Source organism: Balaenoptera borealis (assembly GCF_965194805.1).
Source record: "Balaenoptera borealis genome assembly, chromosome: 6".
Taxonomy (NCBI): domain Eukaryota; kingdom Metazoa; phylum Chordata; class Mammalia; order Artiodactyla; family Balaenopteridae; genus Balaenoptera; species Balaenoptera borealis.
Window position 1 is genome coordinate 129,732,578 of NC_138863.1, and position 24,764 is coordinate 129,757,341.

Here is a 24,764-nt window from a genome sequence, read left to right on the forward strand (position 1 = left end):
GTTCTTACACAGAACATCAGCACATACCTTATAGCTCAGGGTCAGACCATCTAAGATATGAACAGGGAGTTTCTTCTTAGCTGTGTCAACATTTTCAAAAGATATAGATAGACTAGATAAAGAAATATCAGTTTTAGTTATTTAGCACTTTGAGTTATTTAATTTACATATTCCAAAAAGACATTTCATAAAAGGAATGCAGATATTCCATATTTTTCTAAGCATATATTCCAGAATAGAAATCAGGTTTCAGAAATAAGGAAGGGGGGCAAAATTTTTAAATAATGGGTTTAGCTATAAAAAAGAAGATACTTATAGTAAATTACTTAGGAAAAAAGACAAAGTCAGGGAAGGTTAACTGCATTTGCCAGGTGCCTAGTCCTGGTAGAGTTCAGCAAGAGGCTCAGGAGACGGACCCTCTGTTGGGGGTGGCAGGAGAGAGGGTGGGGAGAGAGAGACAGAGAGAGAGGGAGGGAGAGGGAGTGTGTGTGTGTGTCTGGGGCGGGGAGAGGCTGTTCTCCTCACCCTGGAGAGCAGGCATATGCAAGTGTGTGGGCAAGAATGGGGTCTGAAAGTGAGAGAGTGGCATGTACATATATACACTACCAAGTGTGAAACCGATAGCTGGTGGGAGGCAGCCGCATAGCACAGGGAGATCAGCTCAGTGCTTTGTGACCGCCTGGAGGGGTGGGATAGGGAGGGTGGGAGGGAGGGAGGCGTAGGAGGGAAAAGATATGGGGATATGTGTATGTGTATGGCTGATTCGCTTTGTTATGGGGCAGAAACTAACACACTATTGTAAAGCAGTTATACTCCAATAAAGATGTTAAAAAAAAAAAAAGGGGTCTGCTTCTAAAGCAAAGGTGTCACACATGGCTTCATCCACTCTTTCCCAACTAGTTTGAGTGTGACTCTCTAGAATGCAGCTACCATAGGGCATGGAAGCTGCGCCAGGCACTTATCTCCTTCCCTCCTCAGAGCAGTTCCGTCACTGGGCTGAGAAAGGACGTGACCCTCCCAGGTTACAGAGGCGCCTGTGACGATGCTTGGATGCAGCCCACGGAAGGTTAACTGTAAGGCCGAGGCAGGAGTTAGCCTTACAACCAGAGATGTAAGGGGTGGTGTGTGATTTACGAGTTTAGCCAATTCATTCCATGTCACAGACTAGTCAGAATTTTTTTATCTCGTAAGTCTGTTACACGTGCATCTACTAAGTACTTAGTAGGCACCTACTGAATACCTTGTCAAGTGCTGCACTAAGCAGGTGATAAAAAGCCAATCCCTCCCCCCCTCCAGGGGCTCATAGCCGAGAGCAAACAAAACGTACAATCACCCTCCAGTCACCAAGCCAGGGGGGCAGAGCTTTGCAGGAGTGCAGACAACTGCTGGCCATGCCCATGGCACAGCAGCTAACTCAAGTAACTGGAGGGTGCAGACACGTGAAGGCTCCTGCGGGAGAGAGTACAGCTCTCAGGGAAACCAGAAATGTCCCAAATCCCTGAAGTGGGAAGTGTGGTGGAGAGAGAAGGCGATGTGTCTGTCTCTGTGTGCACAAGAAGCGAGGTGGTGAGCCAGACAGTGAAAAGCTCTCTCTCAGGAGAAGCTCGGCCCATCTGCTCCGAGGTGCCAAGGAGCCCAAGCGTGCGTGGGGGCGGGGCGGCTAGTGTCCCGTGTGGCCCTGGAAGGCCAAGCGGAAGGGAGAGACGCCGAGACAGCTGGTTAGCAGACGGCAGGGAGGTGCTCTCCAGCGAGCGCTGAAGGGCATGGGGAATGTCATCCAGGAGGCAGAACCGAGGGACCAGGGTATGTGGGGGCCGGCAGAGAGGAAGGAATCTAAGGTGAGCTACACTGGGCACTGGGATGAACAGTGGTCCCATCCAGAAGAAACAAAGGGCTGAGACAACGATGAAGCTCAGTTTTGGACACATGGCATCTGAGGAAAGTCATGAGGCGCTGGTTGTGCAGGCACCTGGGCTAAAGGTACTGACCTGCAGGTCACCAGGGGTTGCTGAAGCCATCGACATGGAATGAAGGTGCCCCAGGCAGGAGAGTGAGAAGCTATGCTAAGGGTGGGCGGAGGGCAAGGGGCTCACAGGGAGGATGCAGGAGCACCAGTGACATGGGAGGGGTATGGGCAGGGCAGGGGAGCCTGGAACCGAGAAGGAGACCTGTGGGTGCAGACTCAGGGAGCCTGAGGGCACAGACAGGCACCTAGAACACGTGGAAGCCACAGGAGAAGGGGTCCCAATGGGGTGGCTCATTTGTCCTGAGTTAATCTATGAGTGGGAATCTCAATAAAAATAGCACCAATGTTTTTGGTTTTGGTTTTGTTTTGCTGGATGGAGCTAGACAAGATGATAAATAAAGTACATTTGTCAAAATAAATAAGCAAGAATAGCCAGGAAAACCCTATTAATAAAACAGAATGCTATTGGCATGTGAATAAACAGAACAGTGAAACAGGATGGAAAATTTAGAGAGACCCAATGCATATAACTCAAGTGCATATGAAAATTTAATGATAAAGGGGTATCAAATAAATGGGGAAAGGTGGATTTTTTTTCTTAAGAAATAAGTGATGGCAACCAATTAGTCATTTGGAAAAAAGATAAAACTGGATCTATTTCTCATGTTTTTTAGCTGAATAAATTCCAAATGGATCAACATCTAAATGTAAAAAAATCCATTCAAGCATTAAAAGAAAACATGGGTGAATTTCTTTATAAACTTGGATACAGTAAAACTTTCTTAACTATCACTTAAAATTCAGAAGTAATAAGAAAAAAGATAGATTATAAAACTAAAAAATATCTTCATGACAAAACAAGAAATTGTTATACCATAAGCAGAACAAAAAGACAAATGCCAAACTGGGAAACCTATAAAAAGAGCTTCTAGGGAATTCCCTGGTGGTCCAGTGGTCAGGACTCTGCACTTCCACTGCAGGGGGCATGGGTTTGATCCCTGGTTGGGGAACTAAGATCCCACAAGCCGTGTGGCACAGCCAAAAAAACAAAAAAAAAAGAGCTTCTAAAAATGGAGAGGATGAAGACCAACAACTTGATACTGACAGAAATAGTGGCAAAAGATACGGAGAGTTCACTTTAAAACAAATGCAAAAACAAGCATATGAAAAGATAACTATGCTCACATGGAAAAATATAAATTAAAACTACACCGAGACATCATTTTTCATCATCAGACTGGCAAAAATCCAAAAGTCTGACAACATATTCTGTTGGTGAGGCTGTGGAGAAAGCCTCATTGCTGGTGGGAATTAGAAAATACACAGCCTTTATGAAGAGGAATTTGGTAACTGCTAGCAGAGTTACACAGGTGTTTACCCTTTTACCTGGCAATCCCATTCTAGAAAAATACTCCAAAGTCACACTGGCAAAAATAAGTGAAATGCACAAGACCAGTCACTGCATACATACATCGCAGAAGAACAGAATCCACGTGTCCACCAACAGGACACCTGGTTGAATGAACACAATCAGCTGTAAAGTAGTGCGGACAAGCTCTCTAGCCTGCAATGCACTGGGTCTGGGATGTATCATCTACTTAAGAAAAGTTAAGCAGGTGTTAGAGAGTGCACACTGTGTGCTTCCTTTTGTGTAACATGTGAGGAGAAAAAGGAATATGTACACATATGGTTTTGGTTCCAAAAAATAAACGCTGGAAGAATAAAATAAAATCTAATAAAAAAGGTAATGAGGGAAGGGAGAAAATGGGCACGAACAGGAACAGAAGCCAGAGGTCCCTAAAAGTAATTTTGTATCAAAGATTTTAACTTAAGAAATACATAGATGTTTTATACAATTAAAAAACAAAATAGAATCAATAAAAATAAAAATGAAGTGATTCCTAAAAGCAGAAAATAAAACAAATGAACCCAGCCCTATATTAGTGGTATAATCACATTGAGAATTGTTCCAGGTGACCTTGACTTGAAAGTACAAGGAAGAGAATATAGTCACAAGTATGTTTTAAACTCTCAGTGGGCTTGTTGCTGTTATTGTTACTTTGGAACTATTATGATTTATTATAGAATAAATACAATAAATATTTATGTTCATGTGTTAGTAAGCACTCAAGATACAAAAGAAAATCAAAAAAGTGAAACCCTGTAATCTTTAATACATACTGGAAATATCAATATGAGCTTATGATTCATCTTCCTCTTTCTACATATTTCCTAGCTCCATCCACTGAGAGAGCCCAGAATTATTGATAATCCAGTATAGACGAACACTCTGGGACACAGACCAAGGGCTTTTAAAGCCACAGAACAGACAGGACCAGTGCTCCTGGAAGAGGTGCAGAGCCTGGGGCAGGAAGTGCACAGGATGAGTCCGGACATCCAGTCCTGAAAGCAAAGATGCTCTCCAAGATTACTAGAGTCAAGTGAAGGAGTTCCGTCTGGGTAAAGATGGGACAGTCTGAGCAAGAAAAAAGGAATAACTGTAATAGATGGACACATACTAAAAATAACAAAATTCATGAGTTTCTATTGATAGTGAAAAATATAACCTTAACCTTCCCTGGCCCCCCCTGGGGATTGCTAGGCACTAATTCCTTACTACGAAAAGAATCCAGCGGTTACCCTGCTTTTACTAACCATTATAATTGATGAAAATTCTGCTTTTATGGAATCATCAAAGGTAATACATGACATAAATAAAAGGAATTATTTTATCTACTACTAAGCAGTAGACGGTCAGTAACCTGGCATGGCTATGAGGAAAACAATGTCCTAAGTGGCATGTAATAAATGTTAATTATTATCATTATTACTTTTCAAGGGCCACTGAGGGAGCCAAGAAAGGTAGCCAAGCAAGGACATGGAACAGGAAAAAGGACCAACAAGCAGGGTGGAAAATGAGCCTCTGTTATACAAAGATTTAATGGCACCAACCCACAGGCCTGGCCCAGTTGCTCAGCAGGCAGACTGACAGGGAGGGGGGAAGGTGAGTTCCCTAGCTGGGGATAAGCCAGGACAACAGCTCGAAAACAGGCAACCCTGTCTGTGAAAAGTGGTGGAATCTATTTCCCCTCTAACTGGTCTGGCCTCTGACTTGGTTTGTGGTGGAAGTGAGGGTCTGTGAGGTGCGGCCTGCAGCTCAGGCCTTGGCCAGTGCCAAGGGCTCTGCTCTCACTCTCTCAGAACACCGCCTGTGACACCACAGTGAAGGCTGGTGCAGCCGGCTGGAGGGCAAGGCGTTGGGTAGGAAGGCAGCCAGCATGGACTCCAGCCATGTGAGCAAGGCCATCAGACCCTGAGAGACCACATGGTGCCATCTCACATCTCCTCTCACTCAGTGGGCAAGTCGCTGCTGTCTCAGCTTTTTTTTTTTCTCAAAATATTTATTTATTTGGCTGTCGGGTCTTAGTCGTAGCATGTGGGATCTTTGCTGGGGCATGCGGGATCTTTTTCGTTACGGCATATGAACTATTAGTTGCGGCATGTGGGATCTAGTTCCCCGACCAGGGATCGAACCTGGGCTCCCTGCACTGGGAGCCCAGAGTCTTACCCACTGGACCACCAGGGAAGTCCCTGCCTCAGTTTTCTAATGTGTAAAATAACATTAGTAAAACTCACAGGGGTTGGTGTGAGGATTAAATAAGATAACATATAAAAGAGTTCATGACACATGGATTATCTTATAATATTTAAAATAAAAGGTCCTCCCATATTTTACCGAGAACTGTCTTCAGGATAACGCTGTCCTACTGCTTCTTGAAGCTGGACATTAAGAAAAGACACATTCTGCCAGGTTTCCTTTTCTCTTATTTTATCAAAAATTGACGTGTAGAAGTCATACATGGTATCTCCCCCTTCCATTAAGAAGAAATTCCTCATGGCCTGCAAGTACTCAACCAACCTGAATGAAGAGAAAATAAGTGACAGAAAGATCTTAGGCTCATAAGATAGGATTCTAGATCAGGATCAGGTTTTGTACACCATCATTTTTAGTGAAATGGGTTTACACTGTACATTTACCAAAATTAGAAATACTAACACATCTTAAAGATTTTCAAAAATAATAAAAACAGCATATGGTTTACTTTTAATAACCAAAAAGAAGTTATTTTTCTTAACATTGAAGAAAATTTGGCAAAGTCACAAAAGTGTAATAAAAAAAGTTAATCCAAACCTACTATTCATGACGAATTTCCACTGTTACTATTTAGGGTATTTCTTCCCAGTGTTTTTTTCCATGCATTAAAAAAAATAGTTCCTACCATATTATATATCCTGTTTTTTAAGATTTAAGAAACTTTACATTATTTAAAACTCTGTATAAACATAATTTGTATGAACTTTACAAAGTTCATACATGGAAATGAATATGCCATATTTTAATATGGATACGCCACAATTTAAAGAACTAGTCATCCATTACTAAGTAATTTCATGTTTTTTCTCTGATAGCAAACTTCATGACAAGCATTTTTGCATAACAAGCTTTTTCTATATTTCATTTGGGATAAATTCTCAGAAACAAATTTCACAATAAAGTTAAGAAAACACTGATGGTCTACTGATCCTCTCAAAAGAAAACTGTTTATTGCATATCCATTCCTTACTCTAATAAAAATTAGCTTGAAATCTAGGTTTAAAAATAACTTCAGCTATTCTTAAAGTACCATAAACTACCGACTACCTCCCAAATGAAACCACTCCTCATACCTGTAATCTTTTTTTAGAGTTCGCATGAGGTTTCCACAGCAATCTAGATACTGCTTGTCAATATGAGGATAGAGGCAAGATCTCAGCGTTAATTCAAAAGTCTGGCAAGTCACAGATTCTGATGATCTATCCACACATATGTCTCCACCAGCAAACTTCTCGTGAAAGTCACTCTGTTCCAAATACAACCTTTAATATAAAAATATGTCTTCTTTTTAAGAGCTGTCAACAGAATTCTCTTTTTAAAAAAAGACATCAATTCTTTTTTCTTTTAATGGAGGTACAGTTGATTTACAATATTATACAAGTTTCAGGTGTACAACATAGCGATTCACAATTTTTAAAGGTTATACTCTATAGTTATTATAAAATACTGGCATATTCCCTGTGCTGTACAATATATCCTTGTAGCTTATTTATTTTATACATAGTAATTTGTACCTCTTAATTCCTCACCCCTATCTTGCCCCTCCCCCTTCCCTCTCCCCACTGGTAAACCAATATTTTGTTCTTTATATCTGTGAGTCTGTTTCTTTTTTGCCATATTCACCAGTTTGTTGTATTTTTTATTTTTATTTTTAAAATGTATTTATTTATTTATTTTTTGGCTGCGTTGGGTCTTCGTTGCTGCGCACGGGCTTTCTCTAGTTGTGGCGAGCGGGTGCTACTCTTCATTGCGGTGCACAGGCTTCTCATTGTGGTGGCTTCTCTTGTTGCGAAGCATGGGCTCTAGGCATGTGGGCTTCAGTAGTTGTGGCACATGGGCTCAGTATTTGTGGCTCACGGGCTCTAGAGTGCAGGCTCAGTAGTTGTTGCACACAGGCTTAGCTGTTCCGCGGCATGTGGGATCTTCCTAGACCAGGGATTGAACCTGGGTCCCCTGCACTGGCAGGTGGATTCTTAACCACTGAGCCACCAGGGAAGCCCTGTATTTTTTTTAGATTTCCCATATAAGTGATATCATACATTATTTGTTTTTCTCTGTCTGACTTATTTCAATAAGTGTAATATCCTCTAAGTCCATCCATATTGCTGCAAATGGCAGAATTTCATTCTTTTTAATGACTGAGTAGTATTCCACTGTATACATATACACCACATGTTCTTTATTCATTCATCTCAATAGAATTCTCTTAAATCAAAACTCTGGAGTCCCATATTTATCTTGAGTCATAAAATTACCAACTATTATAGAAATAAAAATCTTTTTCCTCGAAGTATTCTTTGTGTGAAGCAGTCCTTCACAGAGTTGCTTCTGCCTAAAAGATCAAGTACTGAGTAGGTCTTTCTAGCCATTAGGGTTGAAAGTAGTGAATGACGGCCATTAGACAATAAACAGGGTATTGTGTGGGTATTAATAACTTATTTCATTGGGGCAATTACCTAAAAGCCCCTAAGGGCCAAGATACATCGGGAGGGTCTGACTCAACATGTCCCAGGACCCCCAACTTCCATGAGCGTCTTCTGTATGAGTGACAGCGCTGCCCGTGGGCCTAGGGCCCATGAAAATCTGTGGACTTTCACAAATAATGAGGAGGCTAAATTATGTACCTGAAATAAGTGAACACAATATATTCTTGTATTTCATTCATTAGAAAGGAGAGGCTACAAAGGTTTCTATTTTTAAGGCTGGAAAGCCCTACCTGGCAGAGATAAACAGTTACTAAATATTGCAGCACGATTCTGCCATTTCAAACATTGAAAATCCTGCAGGTGTGTATCACCTTGCAAAATTAATCGCCAGCAGCGGATCATGAACATCATCCAGTTCAAGGTGCCTCTCGGCAATGGACTGCATCTTAATGAGGGTCTCTCTGGTGGCCTGCTGCTCAGTGAGGGCCTGTGCAGTGGCGTCTTCTCCGTGTCGAAGACGAGACTGCACAGACTCCAGAAACAGGGTATACAGACCTTTTCTTTCTGCATCTGAAACATAAAGAAATGTGTAAGGTGAAGTATGTTCTAGTAAATAACTAACATTAAGAAATATTAAGTAAACTTATCTAAATATACTATAGCCTGGTATTTTTCCTTTGGCCTATGAAGGTCTATCCCTGTTTTGTTACCCTTACAGTATACTACCCTTAGTACAACTAAACATTTTTATACCCTGTTAGACAATTGCAAAGTTCATGGTTAAACATTCAAAGTATAAGCTAGTTTTTTTCTGAACAGAGTAACAGCATAAGCAGGATGCCTGAAAGTAAAGTTACCTTTATACTAGAGAGTTATAAAGTTACCATTATACTAGAGAGCACTATAACACTAATAGGAATCATAATTACATTGGGAAAAACACTTTCAACAGTGGCCCTGGAAAGTTCTTTACGTTTTATTATTCAGTTAAAAAGGAAACATTCCACAAAGTGAAAATATTACTTAAAGTAGATATAATAATTCAAACTAATTAACGTAACATTAAGATGATTTACAAACAAAACAACTAAGGTCACAACTATACCTCTCAAAGCCTTTTTAGTCAGTTGATAAAACCTTAAGTATATTGCTTAAATAACATCCAAAAAGACCAGAAATTATATCAAGATTTTCTCAAAATCTATGATCAAGTCTGAACCGTTCACCAACAAATTCCTATCTGCCAGAGTTCATGTCCTCAGGGGCCAAATGCTGCTCTGCATTAAGAAACAGCAGAGAATTATTGTTAAAGGACAAGTCCTAAGGCATCAAGAATAAGTAAAATGCATGTGGAACGTATTATCACTGCCTTTCAAACACCGTGATAAAAGTTTCCAACGAGGACAATCTTTTTTCAGTCAGGAGCAGCATGATCTATCAGTTTGATCATGGTGATCACTTCCATGAAAATAAAAGGCTTTGATAATTTTCAAACTGCAAAATAATGACATATCTCAGGATGGCAAGCATGAAGATTGGAGCAGCTACTCCACCACTAAGGGGTTACCTCTGGCTGTGGCTTGGCACGTGGTGCTCTCCATGCATTGCAGGTTCTTCAGCAGCTGCATTGACTTGCCAGCCATTATGATCTGCTTGAGGACGGGTTTCAGGAAGGACACCATGGTGTGCTGCCTGCTGGAGGGACCTTGATCACTGCCAGAACTCGCACTAGCGTTATCACTCATTTTTTCTTCGTTTTCTGTCTTTTCCGATACACTGTATAGCGTGTAAGTTGCATACCAAAAGTCTCTGTGATTTACCGGAACATTCTTGTTTCTATAGGGATTCAAAAGAATTTAAACGTTAACTTCTCTTCCTTAAAAACAACAGTATATCTATTCTAGCTTAGGCATGTTGTCCAAACATTCTAAAACACAGTAATATCAATTATTAGTAAAACAATGCAATCTTTAGGTAAAATGGGACAGATGTTTTACCTGACTTCAGCTTAACATAGAAAAGTGGACAAATACTGTGAATGGCATAGGTAAAATCCAACTAAGCAGAAAGTTTCCTGAATTGGAATTAAACAAAATATGATTAATTTGGTTCTCTCTTTTTTTTTTTTTTTTTAATTTGGTTCTCTTTAAAGGTAGAATAAAAGTTTGCCCATCTCCTCTGAAAGTAAACTCCAGAATTCCACATCATTTTTTCCACAATTATTTCCACTGGACTATTTTAACAATGAAACAAGGTGTACTCATCACCCCTTAAGGATAGTCAGAATCCTGTTTTTACAAAAATCCTCATGTGCAACAGAAGAAACAAGACATAATGAGACCCAAGATTCAGCTAAAGAAAGGCCAGTTCTTTTATGTGAGCACTGTGTAAACAGGGTTACCTTTCTGTAGCTCTAAGAAAGTTACTCTCCCTGATGAGTTAAATGGATAGCTATCAATAAAAACATGTATCTAGGGACTTCCTTGGTGGTGCAGTGGTTAAGAATCTGCCTGCCAATGCAGGGGACACGGGTTCGAGCCCCGGTCTGGGAAGATCCCACATGCTACGGAGCAACTAAGCCCATGTGCCACAACTACTGAGCCTGTGCTCTAGAGCCCACGAGCCACAACTACTGAAGCTTGCATGCTTCAACTACTGGAGCCCGTATGCCTAGAGTCCGTGCTTTGCAACAAGAGAAGCCACTGCAATGAGATGCCCATGCACCGCAACGAAGAGTAGGCCCCGCTCATCGCAACTGGAGAAAGCTCGCATGCAGCAACGAAGACCCAACGCAGCCAAAGATAAAATAAATAAATAAATAAATAAATAAAAACAAAACAAAACAAAACAAAAAACATGTATCTGTACAGAGTGCAGAACTTAAGACTGAGTTAAGAGAGTGCAAATAGTTCTATATTGCAGTTTCCATGATTCTGTTCAGAAAAATCAATTAAGTGAAGGGGAATCATCATAAATAGATTTTATGATGATTAAGATTTTCCTTAATTGTTTTATTAAATATTATACTAAAAAGGTAAAAAGAGCAGCTAATTAGGAGAAATAAATATATCAGAGGCATATTCTGTAATATTTTCACATCTTTTATCTCATAGATAATTTATTCCCATTGGTTCCCATTAATGAAGCCATCTGACATCACCTAATTCATTTTAAGGGACTCAGTGCGCCTTTCACCATACCAGCCATAAACACACTATCACTCAAAAATATAATTTGCTTATAAGCAAAGCTGTGATTGACATAAAACTTGGAAAAATTATTTTTGGACTGGTACCTGATGTCTTCTATAAAAATGCAACAGAACTTGCCTATGGATCATGTGAAGCTAACGGAAGTGTACGACCTCCACGTGGGAGAAGAGAGGTCAAGCCAGCTCCTGGTGTGCCTCCCTCACCTCTGGATGATGAACTCCCGGGCACAGTCGCACAGGTGCCCATGCACGATCCACTCATCTACAGTCTGCAGGTAGGGCCGCACGGTCTCCACCCAGAGCGAGAACAGCAAGGAGACCTGAGGAGACAGCGCAGCACGCACATCCATTCTCAGAACTCCCTCGTCTCCGGATAAAATGAGGTTCAAGCGTTTCTGAGGCACCTTTTAAAAAGTGATCCAATTTCTATGTTTTTTGAAACAAAGTAAGAAATTAAAAATCCAAACCACATGCTATAAAATCCTTATGAAAAACCTCACCTAAATATGAGAAGACCATATTGTCCATAGCAGGACCCTCTTAGGAGTGAAAGTTACCCAGGGACAACAGGTCTGAACTGGACAGTCCAAACTGGGATATGGTTATCCTATCCAAACAGTGCTATTAGCAAAATGTCCATTAACAACAAGGAAGTGATTCTGTTCTACTATAGTTCCTAATAAAAAGAAATTACAGAGCTGAAAGAAATCAACTTTTTATTGAAATGCAGTACCAAAATGGTGAGGAAAAAGAGTGACACCAACGAACTAGGCAAAACACCTAAATTATGTACCCAAAGAAACATGCAGCTTTCTAGATTAAAGTCTAGATTTGTATTTTTTTTAAATTATGGTAAAAAAATACATAATATAAACTATACTGTCTTAACCATTTTAAAGTGTACAGTTTGGTAGTGTTAAATGTATTCATATTGTTATGAAAACAGACCTCCTAAACCTTTTTCAGGCTACAAAACTGAAACTCTGTACCCATTAACTAACCCATTTTCTCCTCTCCCCCGGTCCCTGGTAACCACCATTCTCTTCTCTGTTTCTATTTGACTAGAAACAGAATTTGACTACTCTACATACCTCATATAATAGATCTGTATTTTTATTTAAGAAAGAGTTATTACAAATATCTATATAAATCAGCTAGGTATTTTCCACATCTTGCTTTTATGTTTTGTTTTATTCTTGCCTCATCCATCTGGTGAGCTTGGCAATTATAGATGAAAAGCTAGTTTCCTGCAGCCTCAAATTTAGAACCTAATTTGAAAACTCACAACAGCTGTCTGATACACTATTTTTACAAATATCTACGACAGGCTATCAACCACTCCTATGGCTGAGCAGAATTAGTCACACACGGTGGACTAGACAAGGATCCCCACATACAGTTTGCTCAGAGGCTTCTCCAACATTGTCATATTCAAGGATGGCTTTGTACAGGGTGTTGAGCAGGTGAGATGCTCGAACGACATTTCGAGTGTCAGGTGGAACTTCTGCTACTCCAGTACTAAACACTTTGTGCAGAACCTTGAGCTGAGCTAATCGAGGTGACAACTTGTCCACCACTATTGCAAGAGTTATTGTAGTATCTGCAAATATCAAGAAATCAAACTCATTAGCAAGGAAAAATATCTGCATTCAAAATGTGATATAAATGCTAACCTACTTATGGAAAGGCATGGCAAACCGGAGGATGGCAGGTTTTAATCTCATGTTACAAGGAACTGATTTCCCCCCAAAGAAGGAAAAGACAACTCAGCAGAAAAATAATGAATAAAGGAAGTGACAATTCATGAAAAAGGAAATTCAAGCAATTCTTAAACATATAGAAAGATACTCAACCTCACTTATGAAAAAAGAATGCAGAATAAAACTACTCTGGGCAAATACAAAACAGACTACAATGGGCTCCTGTTTTAGTGCAGGGAGGCAGAGAGGGTGACTACTAAAGGCAACAAGAGCAAGTCCCTTCGTCAGGATGGCACAGCTCTGAACCCTAAATATGGAGGTGGTCTTACAGATCTACATATGTGATAAAATGTAAAAGAACAGCAGAAAGATACTGCTTACCTCCTCGCAAAAAAACAAGGCCCTGCAAAACTGGTGAAACCCATGTCAGATCTGCAGACTAGTTAATGTACTGTGCCAATGTCAATTTCCTAGTTTTGATAACGTACTATAGGTGTCAACACTGGAGGACGCTGGGTGATGGGAACATGGGACCTCAACGTACTATTTTTTGCATTAGTTGTAAATAAAAGTTAAGGGGGAAAACCTGCACTGGGTTACCATTTTCACCTGTCATATTGGTGAAGACCCAAAAGTTTGATAACACACTGCTGGCAAGACTGGGAACAAACAGGTACCCATATATATTGCTGGCAAGGGTGTAAAGTTATTTATCTGTACCTCCGTGGAGAACAATGTGGCAATATCTACTAAAATCACATATGCCATCACATACCCTTTGACTTAGCAATTCCACTCTTAAGAATTTGTGCTATAGGTAAGTTGGTGCACATATGTACAATTACTTATATGTAAGTGGTTATCACTGCAGCACTGTTGCCAACAGGAAAAGATCAGATACAGCCCAAATATCCATCAAAAGGGGGCTGGTCTATGATATACAACAAAATGCTCAATATGTAAAAAAGAACGAGGAGGCTCTTTAAATACTTGTACGGTATAATCCTCAAAATTTAAATTAGAAAGCAATTTGAAGAGAGCAGTTAAAAGACTACTAGGCATGTGTATATGAATATATGTTGCTTGCATATGTCTAAATTATTTCTGGAAGGATGCACAAGAAATGGATCAGTTGGTTGTCTCTAGGCTGGGGAACTAATGCAGGAGGAAAAAATTTCACTGTAAATCTTTCTATACTGTTTGGATTTTTAGAGATATGAATGGCTTAAAAAGACAAATTTAAAATAATTTAAAAAAATGAGTGTATTCAGGAGAATTACTTATTTGCCATGTAATTTTCAAATCTTATATCAATTATTAACCTAAATGGCATTCAAAATATGAGTTATGTGTGTTATGAGTAAAAGGGAAGAATATTTAAATACCATTATTGATGATGCACTTCTCAATTTCTGTAAGTTCCTCTTTGAAACTAATGAAGTATTTGTACAGGGCCCACATGAAAGCCTGGTATGTTCTAAAAGGTGCTTCTGTCGACTTCTTAGGAACGGAACTATTTCCAGGTAACAGGCTTTCAGAGCTGTGCCCCATGATTTCATCAATAAACTCCTGGAGTCGAAACACAACCTGGCCATATGCTGCTATTTGTTCTAGCACTGATCGTAAACAGCTCTACAACAGAAGCAAACCAGAATGATTTAAAGTCAGTCTTCTGTAGGCATTCTAATTCATATCTCCCTCACTGTAAAATATTTCTTTTGTGACTTTTTTAAACAGTATGCTTAGTAAAAGACAAAGTAATAAAACGAGTATTTAGTTTTACATTCAGAGGAAACAGTGTAAGCATTAATTTTTATAAAATATAGAACTGTGGCTTATACTTTTAAAAAACACATAAATATAAGGTAAATGTACTGTAGGCAAAAAATTTACAGTAGACAGCTTTCCCAATAAAGAATGACAGAAAATACAAATCAAAACTAAATATGAACACCACAAACAATATAAAAGAATTCTCTAAGCACTATAAAAATACAAACTTAATTTTGCCTTTTGTAACTTAAATATATTTAATAGTTAATTTTAATATTGCAAAATGTTCTAAAGTTACATAACCATGATTTACATAAAACTTATTATTTAATTTTAATTACAATAAATACAAATAACTTACATGTGTCAAATGAGTTACTATAATGTTGTTCCTCACAGTTACCTTTCCATCTATCAGCTGAAATATAAAGAGTTTTTTTACCCCTGAAAGTAACCTGAAATAAAAAGATGAATGTACTTTAAGTTTAGAAAAATATTCACTACAGTAATGCCTAAGAAATTTTAATAAAAGATTCAGAAGGGGAGGGTAAGGAAGGACAAAGAGGTCAGATAATTAGAAAATAGAAGACATCAGTCTTTTTATCTGATTACTTTAAGATTGATTATTTCAGTACCATCTTTAAAAAAGTACAAAACAGTATTGTCAAAACATCTCCTCACATACGTGATGGTCCAAACAGATCTTCCCACTTTTAAGCATGTCAGTATTATATTTTATGGCAGAAAGAACCAGAAACTGGAAATCTCAGTAGTAACAGCACTACATGTTACATTCTTCATCTTCATTTTTGTGTGAACACAATCTAAATTCTTAGATTCCTGGTTCCTAGGTACAGGGCACAGGTAACTCTCACTGATGTGCTCTGCCTAAAAAGCAGTAAGCAGAAAATCAGAAACCTTAACTTGAATTCAGATATTTAAAAAGTGATAGTCTCATCTTGGTTAAATCATGTATGACATTATTTAAAATGGAAAAGAGGTAAATATACCAAAATCTCCATGGTCGACTCTAAAATTTGGGCTCCCTGAGTCTGCCAATCCAAATTTAGGTGTCCACAGGGACCTGACTTGGGTTCATACCTAATGGCCTATTTCTAATATGCATGTGAAAAACCCTCAAACATCTTTCTTCAAAAAACCAAAATTCTGCTTCTCATTAATAAAGTCTTTAGACTATGAATTAGGTTAACAGGTCTTACCAAAGGGTTTCCCGAATAACCTGCGTCTCAGTAACAAAAACTCTGTCATCTGGAACATATAATGGGTCACTGCTGTACAAATGTTGGTCCCTATTAGATAACAAACATCAAATGTCAATGAAAAGATTTCTCATTAAGTAAAAGTAGAAGTCTCAAAGAATATGTGTAATTTAGTGGTTATTTAACCAGTAATCAATAAGCAAATAAACATTAATACATACTTTAAATTTCCTCCCATATTCATTTTCACAAGTCAACTGATATACTCTCAGAGAAGCACTTTCAGAGCAATTCTAACTGCTATGTTTATTGCTGACTTCGGCAAATATTTAAAACTATGTATTGTTGTTTTGGAAAAATAGTAACTATTTTTGCAGTAAGTACACTAAAACAGAAATAAAATAAATGGCCTAATATATACCAATCCATTCACTTTGAAAATAACAAATCAAAAGACAGATTATAGTTAAATAATTTCATTTTAAAAATAATAATTAAATAACAAAACTGCTTAATTGGAATTGTTAAAAATTTCAAGGAAAAGCAGATTTGAGATTTGTTTTCCCTTCTCACTTGGCTGCCTTGTGAATAAACCCTTTCTGCTGCAAACCTTGGGAGTTTCAGCATTTGGCTTGCTGCTCATCAGGCAAACGGAGCTAGTTTGACGAGGAACTGATCACAGGTTAAGTGGCAAGTGCAAAGTGTTATGAAGAATAAGTGACTGAGGAGAGCGGTCAAGATGGCAGAGTAGAAGGACCCTAACCTCACATCCTCTCACGAGCACAGCAAAATTACAACTAACTGTGGAAAGAAAAACTGATGAAAAACACTGAGACATACCAGAAAATGTTAAAGAAGGAACCACAACAAGACAGGTAGGAGAGGCAGACTCGTGATATAATCAAATCCGATACTCCCCAGGTGGGTGACCCACAAACCAGAGAATAATTATATTATAGAGGTTCTCCCACATGTGAGGCACGCCCCAGCCTGGGGGGTCTGGCACCAGGACGAGGAGCCCCCAGAGCATTTGGCTTTGAAGGCCAGCGGGGCTTGACTGCAGGAGCTCCACAGGATGGAGAGAAATAGAGACTCCACTCTTAAGGGCACACACAAAATCTCACGAGCACCGAGACTGAGGGCAAAGGCAGCAATATGATAGGAGCCTGGGCCAGATCTACCTGCTGGTCTTGGAGGGTCTCTTGGGGAGGTGGGGGATGGCTGGTGGCTCATCCTGGGGACAAAGACCCTGGTGGTGGCTATATCAGGGAGCATTCACCTGCGTGAGCTCTCATGGAGGCTGACCTCTGGGCACCAGGACCTGGCCCCACCCAGTAGGCTGCAGGCTCCAGTGTGGGGACGCCACAGGCGAAATAACAAACTGGGCAGGGACGCATCCCCTCCCCTCAGCAGAAAGGCTGCCTAAAGACTTCCTGAGCCCAAAGCCGCCTCTACACACGCCTGCAGATACAACCCTGCCCACAAGAGGGACAAGACCCAGCTTCACACATCAGTGGGCAGGCACCAGTACCTCCTGCAGGAACCCTGAACAAGCCCCTGGACCAGTCTTACCCACCAGGGGGCAGACACCAGAAGCAAGAAAACCAGTCTGCAACAGGCCACTGATGAAATCAAAGAGGAAATTAAAAAATACTTGGAGACAAATGAAAGTGGAAACACAATGATCCAAATCTACTGGACACAGCAAAAGCAGTTCTAAGAGGGATGTTTACAGTAATACAAACCTAACTCAGGCAAAAAGAAAAATCTCAAATAAACAACCTAACCTCACACCTAAAGGAACTAGAAAAAGAAGAACAAATAAAACCCAAAGTTAATAAAAGGAAAAATCATAAAGCTCCACAGCGGAAGTAAATGAAATAGAGACAAAAACATAATAGAAAAGATCAATGAAACTAAGAGCTGGTTCCTGGAAAAGATAAACAAATTTGGTAACTAGTTTATCAGACTCATCAAAAAAAAAAAAAAGAAAAAAAGAGAGAGAAGGCCCAAATCAATAAAATCAGAAATGAATAAGAAGTTACAACTGACACCACAGAAATACAAAGGGTCAGAAGAGACTACTATGAGCAACTGTATGCCTAATAAAATGAACAACCTAGAAGAAATGGACAAATTCCTGGGAATGTACAATCTCCCAAGACCGAATCAGGAAGAAATAGAAAATATGAACAGATCAATTTCCAGTAATTAAATTGGATCAGTAATCAAAGAAAGTCCCAACGAACAAAAGTCCAGGACCAGGTGGCTTCACAGGTGAATTCGTGAATTCTACCAAACATTTAGAGAAGAGTTAACAGCTATCCTTCTGAAACTATTCCAAAAAATTGCAGAGGAAGGAACACTTCCAACCTCATTTTATGAGGCCACCATCACCGATACCAAAACCAGACAAAGATATCACACAAAAAAAGAAAATTACAGGCCAGTATCACTGATGAACACAGATGCAAAAGTCCTCAGCAAAATACTAGCAAACTGACTTGAACAATACATTAAAAGGATCATATACCATGATCAAGTGGGGTTTATCCCAGGGATGCAAGGATGATTCAACATCTGCAAATCAATGTGATACATCACATTAATAAATTGAAGAATAAAAATTACATGACCATCTCAATAGATGCAGAAAAAGCTTTTGACAAAATTCAACATCCATTAATGATAAAAACTCTCGAAAAAATGGGTATAGAGGGAACATACCTCAACATAATAAAGGCCATATACGATAAGCCCAGCTAACATCATACTCAAAGGCGAAATGTTCTTCCTCTAACATTAGACACAAGACAAGGATGCCCACTCTTGCCGCTTTTATTCAACATAATTTTGGAAGTCCTAGCCACAGCAATCAGAGAAGAAAAAGAAATAAAAGGAATCCAAATTGGAAAAGAAGTAAAACTGTCACTGTTTGCAGATGACATGATAATATATATAAGAAAATCCTAAAGATGCTACCAGAAAACTACTAGAGCTTATCAATGAATTCAGTAAAGTTGCTAGATACAAAATTAATATATAGAAATCTGTTGTAATTCTATACACTAACAATGAAATATCAGAAAGAGAAATTAAAGAAATAATCCCATTTACCACTGCATCAAAAAGAATAAAATACCTAGGAGTAAACCTACCTAAGGAGGCAAAAGACCTGTACTCCGAAAACTGTAAGACACTGATGAAAGAAATTGAAGAGGAGACAAACAGCTGGAAAGATATACCGTATTCTTGGATTGGAAGAATCAATATTGTTAAAATGACCATACTACCTAAGGCAATCTAAAGATTCAATGCAATCCCTATCAAATTACCAATGGCATTTTTCACAGAACCAGAAAAAGAAAATTTTAAATGTGTATGGAGACACAAAAGACCTTGAATAGCCAAAACAATCTTGAGAAAGAAAAACGAAGGTGGAGGAATCAGGCTCCCTGACTTCAGATTATATTACAAAATTACAGTAATTAATACAGTATGGTACTGGCACAAAAACAGACACACAGATCAACGGAACAGGATAGAAAGCCCAGAAATAAACCCACACGCTCATGGTTAATTAATCTACGACAAAGGAGGCAAGAATATGCAATGGAGAAAAACAGTCTCTTCAATAAGTGGTGCTGGGCACTGGACAGCTACATGTAAAAGAATGAAATTAGAACAGTCTTTAACACCATATACACAAATAAACTCAAAATGGATTAAAGACCTAAATATAAAACTGGACACTATAAAACTCCTAGAGGTAAACATAGGCAGAAAACTCTTTGACATAAATCTCAGCAATATTTTTTTGAATCCGTTTCCTAGAGTAATGGAAATAAAGAGAAAAATAAACAAATGGGACCTAATTAAATTCAAAAGTTTTTGTACAGTAAAGGAAATCATAAGCAAAACAAAAAGACAACCTACTGACAGGGAGAAAATATTTGCAAATTATGCAAATGACAAGGGATTAATTTCCAAAATATATAAACAGCTCATACAGCTTAATATGAAAAAAACAAACAACCCAATCAAAAAATGGGTAGAAAACCTAAAGACATTTCTCCAAAGACATACAAATGGCCAACAGGCACATGAAAACATGCTCAATACACTAATTATTAGAGAAATGCAAATCAAAACTACAATGAGGTATCACCTCATACCAGTCAGAATAGCCATCATTAAAAAGTCTACAAATAATAAATGCTGGAGAGGATTTGGAGAAAAAGGAACCCTCCTCCCCTGTTGGTGGGAATGTAAATTGGTGCAGCCACTATGGAGAACAGTACAGAGGTTCCTTAAAAAACTAAAAATAGAGCCCCAATGTTCATAGCAGCACTATTTACAATAGAAAAGACATGGAATCAACCTACATGTCCATCAACAGATGGACAGATGAATGGATAAAGAAGATGTGGTACACACACACACACACATACACACAATGGACTATTACTCAGCCATAAAAAGAATGAAACATTGCCATTTGCAGCAACATGGATGGACCTAGAGATTATCATACTAAATGAAGTAAGTCAGACAGTGAAAGGCAAATATCACATGATATCACTTATATGTGGAATCTAAAAAAATGATAGAAATGAACTTATTTATAAGACATAAATGCACTCATAGGCATAGAATAGAAACTTACTGTTACCAAAGGGGATAGCAGAAGGGGGGAGAGATAAATTAGGAGTTTGGAGTTAACATATACACCTTACTACATATAAAACAGGTAAACAACAAGGACCTACTGTATAGGATAGGGAACTATATTCAACATCTTGTAATAACTCATAATGGAAAAGAATCTGAAAAAGGATTATATATACACACACACACATATATAAATGTATGTATAACAATCACTTTGCTGTATACCTGAAACTAACACAACATTGTAAATTCAATACTTCAATTTTGAAAAATGTTGAAAAAAAAAGTTCAAGGAAGCATTTGATTTAAGTCACAACTCAAAACCAAATATTAAAACATCCAAGTTTCCTCTATCAACACATGAAATGGAAAATAGCTTCTTACCAGACAGCAGCTAGATTGGAGTGCAAATGTAAACTATGAGGAAACCTCGAGGACCTGACTGTCCAGTACTGACGGACCACATGTTGTTCCAGCCAGCTTCGGGCATCTGACTCATCTAGTGGAAGGAAATTTATTTACATTTAAGTTATAAGAGTTAACAACAAAATACTTGATCAGCTTTGATACAATATCTGGACTTACGATTCCATTCAAATATTCAATTGACAAAGGGTCTTTAAAATAACAGCTACCCAACAACATTTATATATATAATCATTTACTTAAAACCATATATATATACACACACACACACATACACAGAGAGACATACAAAATTTAATTAAATGTCACTGCTAGACAGTAAAAAAAAAAAAAAAAAATTACTCGATTTTAAAATGACCCATGAATAAAAACACACAATCAGTATACTTGAATAATTCAATAATCATAAAAGAAATTGAAATGGTAACCTAAGATGTTCCCAAGCACCCCCAAAGTCTCAGGACTAGTACTAGGGTTTGAAGGATTAGCTATCTTATACAGATTGTTGTAGAAAACAGAAAAAGGGAGAGCTGCCTAACATTTTATGAGGCCAATATAACCTTGCTTCTAAAACCAGATAAAGACATGATAAGAAAAAGTAATTCATCAAAGAATAAAGATTAAAAATTCTCAATTAAAAAAGGCTAACCCAATCCAATACTGTAGTAAAAAAATAACAGAATGATCAAGGAAGTTTAGCTCAGGAATTCAAGAATGATTCACTATCAAAAAAATCTATCAGTAAAGTACTAGAGTAAAAGTGATGAATTATAGAATTATCTCACAGATAAAAAATAGCACTTGATAAAGTTCAATACTTATTTATAATTAAAGACTCCTAGAAAAGCAGGAATAAAAGTCTTAATTTTACAAAGGACACATATCCAGAACCTATGCCAAAAACTATCACACTTAATTAAGGAATTTTAGGGGCAACCCTCTTGGGATAAAAACTACTCCAGAAAACCCATGCTCACTGCCACTGCTTCCTCTGCAGACAAGAGGGCTGGCCAGAAAAGAGACATGGTTAACATGTCATTAAGAAGATATAAGGTATAAGAACTGGCAGGAGGGGCTTCCCTAGTGGCACAGTAGTTAAGAATCTGCCTGCCAATACAGAGGACACGGGTTCGAGCCCCAGTCCAGGAAGATCCCACATGCGTGAAGCAGCTAGGCCTGTGTGCCACAACTACTGAACCTGCGCGTCTGGAGTCTGTGCTCCGCAACAGGAGAGGCTGCGACAGTGAGAGGCCCGCGCACCGCGATGAAGAGTGGCTCCCGCTTGCCACAACTGGAGAAAGCCCTCGCACAGAAACGAAGACCCAACACAACCAAAAATAAATAAATTAAAAAAAAAAAAACAACAGAGTTAAATGAAAAGAGGAAAAGAACAGAGTTTATGCATAGCATAATACGAGTATGTAATTTTAAAAAAGGAATACGACCAACCAAAACAATGTACTTTACAAGAACTCAGCATGTTTGAGAACAGATATCAAATACATTAGAATAGGAGCCTGTCACTGGGCTGGCAGAGAAAAGGAAAGGCGAATGAGAATCAGAAAGAGCAGAAGAGAAGAAATTAAACCAAAAGGCCCTGCACGGGCTGCTGCTGCTGCTCACGTGCTCTGAGCTGATTAATCCACACACTACCCTAAAGGTCCAATTCAAGAATGAAAAAGAAAGGGAAGAGAAAAGAAAGCAGAAAATTGTTAGCATGCTAAACCAGCTTTAACTACTTTATGTGCATTTGGCAAGGTTCAGGTACAATGAACAGGGCTAGGTCACAGACCCCAGCTTCTGGGGTTAGCTTCACGGCTGTGACCATGGGAAAAACACTGTAACCATGCCTTTGTTTTTTATCTACAAAATGAGAAGTAGGATTAGATGTTCTAATCTCTAAGGTTGTTTCCAGCTCTTTCTAGATTCTACCAATTCATATTTTTTCACTAAAAACTGAAAAAGCAGACATTCAAATTTAAAATTAAATTGTAAATTAAATAAATAAATAAATAAATTGTATGGATCTTTTCCTTTTATTTAGTCACTAACTTTAGCAAAGCCAATCCTTCTCAAAAAAAAAAAAAAGAAAATAAACAACCATTTAGGACTAACAAAGTTCTCAGAACTATATATAAAAAAAAAAGACCAAAATTGCACTGTAAATGCCTTTTCAACATTAATTCTATAGAGCTACTTCTTAGGCACTATAGAAGAAAGATCTACTAATGGTTTAAAAAGGTTTGTTTTTAAGGATGGCAGAGCTTACCAATATCTTAAACCACATGGAACTGATTCTCAAAGCTTGCCTTTCCTTCTAGAGAATTCTTCTATTAGAAAATGATGCCAGAATCTAAGAACACACACTACCTTTCCAGCTGACTTGAGGTCCCAGTTTTTTGTTTTGATCTTGTTCTTCTAATGGTGTCCTGTCCACCTGAATCCCAGAGTCCTCTCTGCTTAAAGGCTGTTGATCATCTTCATCTTCACTTTCTTCAGACCAATTCTGATTAAAAGAAGGAAATACACCTTACCCTTAGAGCACCTAACAACTGGAGCTATTTAGACTAAAAGATCAAGAAAATTTCAGAAGAAAAGCAAAAACTTTATTAAATAAAACTTTTTTCTATATGTCTTGAAAGTTACTATTACAGGATGGAATTAGTTTTGGTGGCAAAATCCCAAGATTTACAGCTCCTTAAGGGATACATATATTTTCGATCAACTTCCTAGTACTGATGTTTGGGTGCAAAATCTTAATAAAACTTCCATAATAAACCACTCTAATTTACTGAAGAGTGTTCCTGTTTTAGATAAGTTGCTGTACGGCAGAAGGACCCATAAAAATCATCTAAATAACTTGGCATGTATTTATATTTTCAGTAGCAAAACCACTGCTACTTACTGGTGTGTCTACATTTGAGCCAAGGTCAATTTCTTCACCTTCCATCAAGTATTTTCCCCAGTCGAAATCATCTTTCTTTTCTAAAATATAACAGAAGAATTTCATCAGCTTGATCAAAAATATGTGGGAAAAAAACCCAAATTACAATAAAAAGTCTAACGAAACTCAAAATAAGATACACTTGGGAAATGAAAGTTCAAAAATATTGACACACTCAATAAATTGACAGTCTAATACATTTAAAATTTTAATTTCTTTATCTTCAAAAGTGATTTTTCTCTTTATATAATTGAAAGTTTAACTTACAAAGTCAGAATTCATATTTTAAAAGAAAATTTACAACTACAGTTGCATTTAAGACGACAGAAATATTTTAGTTTCACAGATTTTTCTTACAACTTTTTATAAAATCTCGATGTCTGGTAATTAAGTCATAAAACCAATTTCTCTTTTATTTGTTATATATGAAGAGCATTTGGTAACGTACCCACTTCTTTATCTCTTGGTGTTTCCACATAATTGCTGTTTGAAGGAGAATCAGACAGACATAGAAGAAGTGACAGTATGGAATAATGTGCATCTGTCTTTAAAACAAGAAATGAAAAATATGAATCACTGAGGTTGGTAAGAGCTTTCTAAACTAGTTTGAGTAAAGAAAAGATAATCCCATGACAGTTAGGTCCTCAAGTTTTTTTCCTGGTTTAAGAAAACAAAAATCATACCTAAATAAATCTCAAACTCTAAACTTGTTTTTATAGTTCAAACGTGTACAGATAAGGAACCTGTCAAATAATGCACTACCTGAATCATA

The 24,764-nt window shown here is 38.1% G+C and overlaps 1 protein-coding gene across 6 annotated transcripts in view; it reads right to left on the reverse strand.

Moving 5' to 3' along the window:
- Positions 1 to 24,764, reverse strand: part of TUBGCP5 (tubulin gamma complex component 5) — a 55,589-nt gene that overhangs the window by 7,204 nt on the left and 23,621 nt on the right. For 2 of the 6 annotated variants that reach the window (XM_082395474.1, XM_082395477.1), the window contains 14 exons: positions 24,441 to 24,537; positions 23,954 to 24,033; positions 23,419 to 23,554; positions 21,007 to 21,121; positions 15,952 to 16,041; positions 15,093 to 15,186; positions 14,344 to 14,590; positions 12,656 to 12,858; positions 11,463 to 11,662; positions 9,615 to 9,883; positions 8,419 to 8,617; positions 6,695 to 6,883; positions 5,703 to 5,885; positions 28 to 112 (listed from right to left, as the gene is read on the reverse strand). In XM_082395474.1, coding sequence (XP_082251600.1) covers positions 28 to 112; positions 5,703 to 5,885; positions 6,695 to 6,883; positions 8,419 to 8,617; positions 9,615 to 9,883; positions 11,463 to 11,662; positions 12,656 to 12,858; positions 14,344 to 14,590; positions 15,093 to 15,186; positions 15,952 to 16,041; positions 21,007 to 21,121; positions 23,419 to 23,554; positions 23,954 to 24,033; positions 24,441 to 24,537 — 2,187 coding nt within the window. The other 4 variants (XM_082395475.1, XM_082395479.1, XM_082395478.1 and 1 more) reach the window with 4 other exon arrangements.